At 40.8% G+C, this 12161-nt stretch overlaps 1 protein-coding gene across 1 annotated transcript in view; it reads left to right on the top strand.

The window, feature by feature from the left end:
- Positions 1 to 251: 251 nt before the first annotated feature.
- Positions 252 to 12161, top strand: part of Osmr (oncostatin M receptor) — a 42138-nt gene continuing 30228 nt past the window's right edge. Inside the window, 3 exon segments of the mRNA XM_090332025.1 lie at positions 252 to 270; positions 4083 to 4262; positions 10427 to 10502. Coding sequence (XP_090188151.1) covers positions 10433 to 10502 — 70 coding nt within the window. The 5' untranslated portion in view covers positions 252 to 270; positions 4083 to 4262; positions 10427 to 10432.

The following is a 12161-nucleotide window of genomic DNA, read 5'->3' as shown; positions in this document are numbered from 1 at the left end:
GGGACGTCTCCGAGAAGAGCACAGGACGGGACAGCCCCGGTCCTCAGCCCGCAGAGCTGTCTGGACCGCGGGGTCCAGGGGGGCGGGGGTGGTGGTGGAATCACAGTTCGGGTTCCTCAGGGCCCAGCTGTCTTCCCTCTGACATTGTGATTCCAGTCCTGACAGTTCTTGATTTGCAGGCGTGCCCCTCTAGTCATGGCATGGAGGGGGCGCACAGCGGGGGGGGGCACTCGTGGCCGCCTGGTACCCTACCCTCTCAGGACACTTAAGGTGAGCACGCTTGAGCACATGCTCAGCTTTCCTCGCATGCATGCAGGCTGGAGAGACCACTGGAGGGATGTGGCGTCTGAGCCAGAAGGGACTGCGGTGGAGGGGAACGAAGGAAAGCTGGGAGTCTCACCCCTGAGTCTAAACTGTCTTTGGGACTCAGGTCACTGACTGTTCACTTCTCAGCTCTTTCTCATTGCCATACTCACCACTGAACAGGTGCTATTCTAAGCCCTTGCCTCACTTGTGGTCCACACACTTTGAGCTTCACCGGTGCACCCATCAGGGAATACAGTTCTCCCTCTCCTTTTCTCAATGAGGAAACTGAGGTCCGGAGAGGCCCACGGATTTCACGGTGGTCACACAGCTAGCAGATGGCAGAGCTGGGATTTGTCTTTGGTGGCTGCTCTTAAGTACTGTGCTGTACCTAGAAATGCTTAGGGCTTTTCAGAGTGGTCTTTCAGAGTGGCCCTGCTTTGTCTCCGTGGTGGGTTGCTTTAAAATGTAGTCTGAGACCCTGGAAGCTGAAGGGCCCTCCAATGGTTACAGTGGCTAGGGACTTGAACTACTTGAGGACACTTGTAAGTCCAGATTCATTTCCTGGTTTGCTACAGGCCAGGAACATCCAGTAGAGGTCCCAGACTCTGATGCTCTTGTAACCCTCTCCATCTCCCCTCTTACTCCTACCCGGCCTTTTTTTTTTCTTGAGGAAAGAACCAAGTGAGCAGCAGTCTTGGGTTTTGAAAGAGGAGTTGGTGATGCTGCTTGAGAGGAGGAAGCAGTGTGTTTTCCTTGTGGGAACTGGGCTGGGACATTTGTTGGCTCCAGTAGAAGGAAATCTTGGTGTTGTCTCACAGACTTACTAGAACAGTGGGCCTTGGCCCTCTTTTCTCCGTTTTAAAATAATGTGTAGAATAGGAAATATAGCAAATAACTTGATCCGAGTTTTGCTACAGAAAACCACTCCTTCCAAGCAAATTTGTTACTGCAGAAGGAATTTCCTCCCCTCAGGCTTCTATCTTTCCTTCTCTCCTCATTTAAATTCTCCAGGTTCCTGAGCATGTACTTACTGCATATTATACCCGATTTGTTTACCTACTTATAGAATACATAACTTGTATTATATTTATTTCACTTATTTATCTGATACAAGTAATGGGATGCATTCCTATTCAAGTCAGTGCAGCGGAATGTAGACCCACCACTGGCCCTGCTAACACTCAGGAAATTGCCATTCTAAGATTTCTTTCCTAAAGATTTACAGAATACATTTTAAAAGGTGAATTTTACTCCTCTGCCTTCCAGATCTGGAACTCCTTTTATCTTGCAAAGCTGAAACTCAATCCATTGATTAACAGCTCCCTATTTCCTCTTGCCTTGCCTCTGACAGCCATTCTACTTCTTTTTTCTTTCTTTCTTTCTTTTTTTTTTTTTTTTTGCCAGTCTTGGGCTTGAGCTCAGAGCCTGAACACTGTCGCTAGACTTTCTCGAGGCTAGAGCTCTAGCACTTGAGCCTCAGCACCACTTCCAGCTTTTTTCTATGTATGTAGTACCGAGGAATTCATGCATGCTAGGCAAGCACTCTACCACTAGGCCAAACTCCCAGCCCCTCTACTTCTTGATTTTGAACTTGACAAAACTAGGCACCTCATGCATGTAAGGGAATCAGTCTTTTTTTGTGACTGATTCACATAGTATAACATTTCCAAGGTTCACCTGAACAGAGTTGAACATACTTCAGCACATGTGGAGCACGTGTCAGTTTCCTTACTTTTCAAGGTTGAGTAGTATTCCAGTTTCATTCTTCATAATGCTTTTGTTTTCCCTTCTCCTTTACTTTAAATAGTTATATAATTGGCACAACAAGTCAAATGCTTTCTGTGCTCTTCTAACTTAGGAAAATCTTCAATTAAAAATTAAATTATCTTATTTTCTTCTAATACTTTTATTTGGTACTTTTTCATTCGATTTTGAAAATGCCAGATTTTACTAAAATGAAATTTCACTCAACTTTTTCTAAACTTCTAGAAAGTTGATCTCACAGCTAATTTTCAAGTGTTTTGCTTTGCTTGTGGTTTGGGTTTGGTGTGACAGGATTTCACTATGTAGTATCTCCGCTGACCTTAAAATAACAAATTTTCTGCCTCAGACTCGTTGGTGCTACATTTATAGATGTGTATCATCACAGCTGTCTAAAAATTGAGTTTTGTCATAAAGTAAATTCCTGTCTACATAAGGGCCTGTTTTAGGACCCTGGTCTTTTCATTAATTTTATTATCTTTCTTTTTAAGGATTGTTTATACTTATATTGTACTCTGATCAAAGTCATCTCTTTCTTTCTCTATCCTCTTTCTTAGGACAACGTCAGGTTTTATTTTTCTGTTTTCCTCCACGCACATAAAGTACTGGGAATAATAATCTTTTTAATCGTTGTGGTTATTGTTCTTTTTTATTGCCGGGTAGTAGGTGCATTACTTCTCACACATTGATACCCCCCTCTCATGTTTTTTGTCCCCATTTCCCTAACCATCTTGTCTCCCCCTTCCCTTTTCCTATTTCAAATAAACAAATAAACATATATACAATATACCAGGTAACAAATTCAGATACAACAACAATATGAGATTAACCCTAAGGGCAAAAAAGGAGGAAATAACATAGTACACTAAGAACAACAATCACACAAGATAAAGCTCTTGTTTCCATATCCTAGAGTTCCTTTCATTTAGTCTCATCCTATTGGGAATAATAATTTTTAAGTGCTTGGAACATACTTACCCTTAATCACTTTCTCCTTTGGCCCCTTCTGGTGGCTCCTGTACCAGCACAGCTTGTTTCCGGTTTGTTTATTCAGTAGATATTATTTATACAAAGGGGCTTTCCCATGGTAATTCACACATGCATATATTATAATTTAGTCAATTTAGTCGGTTATTCTCTTTCCCTGTCCCACACTCACTGCTGTTGAGTAGCTTTCAATAACTTGCCTTGGGTTATCTTCAGACACTGTATTTCAATATTATTTATTCTACAGATCCAGCCACTTGCCCAATTCTTTGTCTCTTCTTATTCCAGCACCACCTTTTAAATTCCTAGAGATAATAACAGAATTGCCACTACTTTTGAAAGACTAAACCAATATATTTGAGAGAGAGAGAGATACTAAAAAGTTCCTTGTATTGGAGAATCACATAACTTGAATCTTGTCATTTCCTTCATTCTGCCCTCTTTGTCCTGTTCAATTTGTAAGTCTCTTCTTGCCTATAACCTGTATTAAACTCCCACATATTTTTGTAATTATATGTTATTTTATTGTAAAGATGATGTACAGAGGGGTTACTTTCACATGTGTGATGAAGAAAGTTTCTTGGATTCAGGCTCTCTCTCTCTCTTTCTCTCTCTCTCCCATCTTTTTTTCTTCATTTACCACTTAAGAGACCTAACTTTAACTGATGTTATAAATTCCATAAATCTTTAACTGAACATTTTAAAAAATTTTGCCAGTCCTAGAGCTTGAACTCAGGGCCTGAGCACTTTCCTTGGGCTTCTCAGGGTTACAGCTCTACCACTTGAGCCATAGCACCATTTCCAGCTTTTTTCTATGTATGTGGTACCAAGGAATCAAACCCAGGTCTTCGTGCATACTAGACAAGCACTCTACCACTAGGCCAAACTCCTGGCCTAACTGAACATTTTTTTAAATCAGTTGTACAAGATGATTCTGTTTGTTAAATTGGGATTCACTGTACAAAGCAGAAAGAAGGGAGCATGTCACCACTGTCTACTGGAGAGGTGTTTTGTTCATTTCTTTTTAGGTCCAAACATTGTACCTGATGCTTTTGCTCACTGGCTGGTGCATTACCAACTGAGCCATGCCTCTAACCCCACACTGGAGTGGTTAAAAAGAGAAGGAGGAGAGAAGCATTGGAACTTTCCCATGGGCTTGGCTCCTGGTGGTGGAGGTTTAAGAGGGAAGAAAATTTGACTGGAACTTTGTAAGTAATCAGTCTTGTGCTGTTGGGTTGCAGACTCTTTAAAGTGGCCCCAAATACTAATAGCAATGATCAAGAAAGGAAGAAAGGAAAGATGAGAGGGAGGGAGGGAGGGAAGGAAAGAAGGAAGGAAGGAAGGGAGGAAGGAAGGAAGGAAGGAAATTAATTGAATCTGAGGGTCATGGGAAACTTCCAAGAAGTGCCACTCAATACTTTATACTACAGCCCAGAGTTCTGGATATTGATATTTAGTTTTATCACATTGTAGTTAGAAAAGATTTTCAGTATGATTTCAGTTGTTAAGACTTTGTTGATGATGGGTATCAGTGGTGCGTATCTTTACTCCTAGCTACTCAGGAGACTAAAATCTGGTAGATCATGGTTCAAAGCCAACCCAGGCAGAAATGTTTATGAGGCTCCATCTCCAAAATAACCAGCAAAAGGTAGTGTTGGAGGCATGATTCAAGTAGTAGAACACCAGACAAGCAAGCAAGTTGAATTAGAGCTAAGCATTTGCCTGAGGCCTGCCATATAATCAGTCCTGGAGAATGACTGACTTCTACTGAGAACAGAATGTGCGCAGTGCACATACCCAGGCCTGTACCCTCTATGAGCAGCTTCCTTCTTTCAAACAGCATTTGCATATGTTATCATCCAGTCACCCAGCCAGCTTTGAAGAAGTTATACTGGGCCTCAGTTCCTGGGAAGCTAATGACTATTGTACTGTGTCTTCTAGGTATTATTTATGGTGGGGAAACTTCCTAGGAATAAAGATTGTAATTATACAAGAAGTACTGGTAAGGATAGTCAGACTTTCCTACTAATTAGAAGTTATGTTTTAACTGGGAGCCAAGGGCTTGCGCCTATATTCCTAGCTACACAGGAGGCTGAGATGTAAGCCATTCAGGGCAGGAAAAACTGAGACTCTTGGCACCAAGTAATGACTACCAGAAAAATAAATAAATAAAACTGAAAGTGGAACACTGTGGCTCAAGTGGTAGAGCAGGGACAACACCTAGCCCTGAGTTTGTTTTGGCTGGCACCAGAACAAAACCAAAAGAAGTGTGTTTTGTTGGGAGAGGCAGTACACACATGTAGTGTAAGAAGGAGGGTCATGGTTTCCCAGAGCTTTGGGTTTGGATTTGTTCTTTTTTTCTGTATTTCTTCTGTTTTGGAGATAATCTAGTCCTTTGGCTTCCAGCACTATACATATACACCAAAATGCCTGAGTTTCTTCTATCTTCTGCCAAGAACTTTCCCCAGATTGTATCTCCAGCTTCTTGATGTCTCTTACTTGAGGAACACGCAAGCCTTTCAAGTATGCTGTGACTTGAACTCTTGTTAGAGATGGTTCTACACACCTGCCTTATAATACATGCTGATCCCATCCTTCAAAGGATCTAGGTCAGAATGCTTGGAGCGAGCCATCCATGGGCTCTCACTTGGTCACTAGCAGATGTTTTGTCAGCACTTTAAATATTTCCTGAATTCCACCACCTCTTGATTTGTCCATGGCTTCAACCCTGGCTGAGAATTTTTTTGTCCATTCTTAACTGGACCATTGCTCAGATGTCCCAATCTCTCTGCCCACTTCCACTCCTGTCTCTCCGTTTCTCTCTCCTGTCAGGATTCTGCCCATGAATTCTGTGCCTCTGCTGTGAATCTTCTAGTGATTTCTGACTGGCTCAGCGTTGGAGACCACGTTTCACCAGCTTGATCTGTCCTGACCTCCTCTGTGCCCCTGGATCTGATCCCAGGGATGTTCCTCCTCTCTCACTGTTTTCAGCTTTAATTGGCTTCCAGTTGTTCTTGGAATCTGTCAAGCTCACTCCTTCCTCAGGGTCTCTGCCTAATTGTTGTATCACCTCCAGATTTTCACTGTGTGAGTCAGTGCTCCCCACTCCACCCTCCAGGAAACAGGTGGCATGCTCAGACTAAGATAACTTGGGGAGGATTTATTTCAGTGGATGGTGTAGTCTCCTAGGACTTACAGCATCAGTACCTGTGTTTGCCCACACAATGTCATCCTCAGCATGGTTGGGGACGCTGTTCCTGTGGCCCTTCCTAACGAAGGACCACGGTATCTGTGGGACCTTCTTTTTGCTGCCAACTAACTTTCTGTGTGATTGTAGGAACATGGACTTTGCCAGGAGGTTTTCACAGAACATCTAATACTCGTTTTCTTCCTACCAAGGTTCTTGAATTTCTGAGGTTGTAATATAGAAGATGGCAGATGTCCCATTAGCAATGTAGTACACTGCCATTGTTTAGAGAAATACATTCCAAGACTCTCTGTGGATACCATCAAAGCCTGAATGTACTATGCTTTATTTCATACTGTACATACACACACACACACACACACACACACACACACACACACACACACACACACACACAGAGTAAGTTTTAGCACAATAAGAGACTTGCTTGAAACAAGACAATTACAGCAATAACTATTAACAATAGTTATGAATCCTTTATTTCTAGATTTTCCCCTTTCGTAGCTGCAGGCTGAGATTTCCTATAGAGAACCCAAACCAAAGGAAGTGAAACCACAGATGCCCTAGTCACTTCACCGGTGTGCTGGCAGTGACTATTGTGTGCAACTACTTTCTGCCCAGTGTGTGGGAAACAGTGCTCTTTGGTGCTAACCACTGAAGAAGTTAGCTAACATCACTGGATTCCAGGGAGGCAGGCATGACCGATAACGCAAAAGGTGGGAATTCTGAACCTCACCGTTTTGATCATTCCTCAAGATGTTCCTGTCAGCGCAAAGACAGACTCTTTTGAATGCTCACTTCTTTGGTCACTTGTATCACCCAACAACCTTTAGTCTTAATTTCTTTTTTTTTTTTTTTTTTTCCAATCCTGGGCTTTGAACTCAGGGCCTAAGCACTGTCCTTGGGCTTTCTCAAGGCTAGAGCTCTACCACTTGAGCCACAGCACCACTTCTGGCTTTTTTCTATGTATGTGGTACTGAGGAATTGAACCTGGGTCTTTCTGCATGGTAGGCAAGCACTCCACCACTAGGCCAAACTCCCAGCCCCAGTTTCTTTTATTTGATCAATCAATATTCAAGTTTTCCTAGAGCTTTACGAAAGGATTAGCACAGCATGGAACATTTGGACAATTATCTTTTGGCACATAAGTTATCTTTCTTTCTGTTTGCTTTGCATTTAATTAAAGCCATGGAACAAAAACCCTATTTCTTGGTTAAAGTAATACTTTCTTTTTTGTATTTTTATTTTATTTATTTTTTTTGTCTGGATAATGTATAGAGGGGTGACAGTTACATTCGTCAGGTAGTAGGTATATTACTTCTCGCCTCTTGATATCCCTTCTCATGTTCTGGGTTCTTAATTTCTATTTGCCCTTAAATAATGGGTGACTTCTGAGTTTTAGTTTTGAGTATTATTGTTCCTGACTTATTTAATTTTACACATTTAAAAATTATTTTTAAGTATTGGTACAATACTTGGACTACAGTATTGTACCAATACTTAGAAATAAGGAGTTGCCATTTGACAAAGCAGATTATAAATCCAATATATCTTGATTATTGCCAGCCATTTCAACATTCTTCTTCATTTTCCTCCATCCACCCTTTCCTCACTTCTCTTTATTTTTTTAGGGTATACATGGGATGTTAGACTGCATTCTCTCCCTCCTCATTTATCCTCCCCTCTTCAGCTTGGCCTCACTCTACTCATTTCGTGGTGTTTTTATTTTGCTGAACTTTCACATTGCTTTTCTAAGGAATTATACTATCTGAGTTCTCCCTTGAATCTAGCGTAGTTGTTAACATGTTTGTATATACTTGCCCACCACACAATGTATTTACTTATAAGTTTGTAATCTAAATGAAGCTTCGACATATAAGAGAAAACATGCATCTGTGGTCTTTCTGGATCTTCATTTAATAAATGGGTTAAAGGATTCTTCTTAGAAGAAGAAGTAAAACGGGCCAGTAGACACTTGAAGAAACACTGAACATCTCTGACCATAAAAGAAATGTACATCGAAACAACATTGAGATTCTACCTCTCCTCATTTAGAATGTCCATAATTAACAAAACAATAAAAGATGCTAGTGAGGATGAGGACAAAAAGAAACCCTAATACACTGCTGGTAGGAATGTAAACTTATTCAATCATTCTGGAAAATAATGTGAAATTTCTTCAAAATATTAAACATAGAATTACCCTATAACTCAGGAATTCCACTCCTGGGCATTTACCTAAAAGCTTACAAGTCAAGATACAGTGAAGCCAGCAGCCCAAACATGTTAAGCACAGAACTATTTACCATCGACAAGGTGAAACAGCTCAGATGGCCCTCGGTGGACAAATGGATCAAGAAAATGTGATGTATGTGCACAATGGAATTTCACTCATCTATTAGAAAGAATGATATTGTACCATTTGTAAAGAAATGGAAAGAATTGACTTAATGTAATTTTATGGCATGTAAAGTATTTCATGTAATGGCAAAGCCTCCCATTTTGGAAACATTTTAACTAGTCATTACATAAAGAGAACTTTTGGCTCATCTGTGTTTCCATGTGGGAGGTGAGGTGAGGTGAGATTTCCTTCCCACGGAGGCCCATTGCACTCATTTAATAAATGGGATAAAAGTGGAGTGGGTGTGGGTGTGAGGAGGGTGAGTTGTTCTACCTGTACCCGTGACAAAGCTGCTCATGACACCAGGCAGCGCCAGACACTCCAGCCCTTTACCCTTGTTTCTTCTTGGTTCTGAGTGGCAACTATTTCTTCTTGAATTAGCTTTCCCTCTGGTTTTGAAATGTATTTATACACGAACCTATCTGAAGATTTAAATAGAGGTTTGGGAGCAGTATAAATTACGTGACTCTAAATCCAATATATCTTGATAAAAGGAATATAAGCAAAAGCTGCCCTTAGCAGGCCTTTGCTTTTTCTCCAGTGGGACTCATATGTCAGTAGCTTTGATCATCTTAGGATTATTTGATGTTGTACTCTACCCACTTCCTGTCTTCTCCATGTCTCCCATTTACCTGCAAAATGTTTAAAACATAAATATAAGGTATGGTCTAGAAATATGGCTCAGTGGTAGACTGCTTCTTTTAACATGAACAAAAACCAGAATAGAAAAAAAATTTTTTTCTAGGGTGTGGCATTTCTATCTAGTGAAAATTGATGACCTATCTCACCAATGTTTTAGCTTTTAATGAAATCCACGTGGCTGGATCCAGGCAAAACTTGGCTTTCTATGAATTGTTCTATTGCTACTCACTGCTGAGTCAGTCGGAAACTGAAAAGTAAAATTTAGCACTTCCCCTGACTAAGATATTTGTTATTGAATTTAGAACAGACAGGCTTTGTTGAGGTCATCCAGCCTCATTCCTTGTGCCCTCTGATTGTCCCATGATATATCAGGGAGCACTCTCCAGCTCACAATTTTTGACTTTCTTCTATGGCAAGAAAACCCAGAAATGATGGTGAACAATGAAAAATGGACTGTCCTAATAAAATAGGCTAATTTCTTTAGATTGGATTTTAATGAAAAAGATGGAGAAGAATGACAGTGGTCCCAGTCATTGGGTCAAGGCATTAAATTTATCTCTTGGCTATTATTGTATCAGTTCTCATTCTAAACAGAGACCATTCTTCACATTTAACACTTGTTTCTCAGCCTAACTTTTCCCTACCAATTTTGGTTTGGTTTGAAGGCACTGGTTGACCAGTTAGCTATTGCCACCAAACCGCAGTGGCATATAGAGGTAAGCCTTTGTAGCTCTTACACCAGAGATCAGGGACTGTTGGCTGAAAGCTGAAGTAGACTGAATCATAAAGAGCTTCAGCTTCCAGAACTGTAGCCCAGAAAGGCTCTCTTCCTGTTAAATGTGGAACGGGAAAAAACAAACAAACAAACAGAAACACACAAAGTCTCTTAAGGGCCAGGTGTTTAACTGGCACACCATAAATCATGCCTCCTTTATTATCTAAGGAACACAAGACAGGTAAATATCTCCTTCCTCCCAAGTCATGTGATAAGAGAAATGGATACAGGGAAGAAAGAAGAATGCCAACCTTTAAGGTCAATTAGCTACCAAAACTGGCTTTGAGAAACATGTCAGGGTTGAAGTGAAATAAAATTCTCTTTCTTTGTAATTTATATTTTACAGAAAACTATGGCCTTTGCTGTCCTTCAGGCAACATTCCTCCTAGCATTACTGTCCTTGAGGACTTACCAGGGTGAAGGTAAGATAATAAAAAATTTCCATAGAGAAAAGGCAAGATAATTGGTGCTTTGGAGAAAAGTTAAGCAATTTCTCTTTACTTTGGAACTAACTGGGAGTTGCTGAGTAGTTTGAATCAGGAGATGTATTGATCTCTCAATGCCATGGTTGTCTTGACTTGGCCTCCATCATTCCAGTGATGTATTTCAGTGAACCATTCCACAACCCTGACTTCCCAGTCAATGCATTGCTCACTAGTGTGGTTGAGGGTAGACTCCATCCTATGAATGGAACATCTTTTCAGCCATTGCTGAAAAGGCATCTTCTGTGCCTTGTTGGATAAAACCATGGAAAATACTAGACTGGTTTGGGAGAGAACGAGTTGTAGTGTTCACCAGCCATATTCACGTGTGGGTGAACGCAATGGAAGGTTGTGAACCAACAAAAATGCTCCAGTCTCAAGTGCTGACATGCAACTTGTAGATGAAGCAATATTTTTCACTTAGCTATTCCCTTTGGCAGAATTTTGAGATAAATCAATTTCATAAACAGAAAATGAAATATATTTGTAAATCCTTTGAATATGACTTCAAACCTGTTAGATGTGAAGGCATTTCCATTGGGTCGTAAAATTTCATTGTATTCATCCATATTTTACAAGACTTTGCATTTTGACCTTCCCATGTTTCTTCCTTCCTGTGCTTGCTTTTGGATAAACAATGCAGATTTGTATGGTTAGGAATTACCCACCCAATTTTTGGCCTTTGACTCACGAAAGCGGTGTTTATAAGGAATATATATGGATTGTCTCATCATCTTTTAGAAGCTTCGTAAAAGATTCCATTTTGCTTATAGTTCAATTCCCTGACTAATACTTTTTGGTGCCTGGATTTATTTTGACTCCAAGGCATATAGAAGTATGGCATATTCCTCCTTAAAATTCATTGTGAATTTCTTCCATATTTAATGCTGAAAGGGTGGTAGTAGGGTTTTTGTTGTTGTTTTGTTTTGTTTTTTTTTTTGTGGGTCATGGGGCTTGATCTCGGCCTGGGTGCTGTCCTTGAACTCTTCATCTCAAGGCTACCATCCTACCCCTGGGCCTGAGTGTTGTCCCTGAGCTCTTCAGCTCAAGGCTATCACCCTACCCTTGAGCCACAGCCCCACTTCCTGTTTTTCTAGAGGTTAATTGGAGATAAGTCTCAGGTCCTTTTGTTCCCTGGCTGGCTCTGAACCTTGATCCTCAGATCTCAGCCTCCTGAGTAGCTAGTATTACAGGTCTGAGCCACCTCACCCAACTGGCAATAGGATTTTTCATGGTGGCATATGTACTTCTTATTCAGTCTACTTACCTGCTGAGGTCCAAGCACCTGTTGACTGGGTGAATGGCTGACTTGCATGTAGTAGTGTGTTAGGCTGACCAGAGCCTCCGATTCTGCCATCTTCTGGCAATTGTGAATGGTGGTGTGCAAACGTTCGAAGATAAATATTTGTTGAATCCCTGATTTCAGCTCTTTGGTATGTAGTCCTAGGAAGGGAATTTCTGGATCATACCATAATTCTATTTTAGCTTTCTGAAGAGCTTTCAAAATGTTTGCCATTACAGTAAGCAACTTTAATTCCCACTAGCAGTGCACAAAGATGGCAAACTTTCCCACATTCTTGCTGGCATGTAAAAATATGG

Source organism: Megascapheus bottae, chromosome 4, assembly GCF_031878675.1.
Source record: "Megascapheus bottae isolate mThoBot1 chromosome 4, mThoBot2.hap1, whole genome shotgun sequence".
Lineage (NCBI taxonomy): Eukaryota > Metazoa > Chordata > Mammalia > Rodentia > Geomyidae > Megascapheus > Megascapheus bottae.
This window is presented reverse-complemented; position numbering and strand designations above follow the sequence as displayed.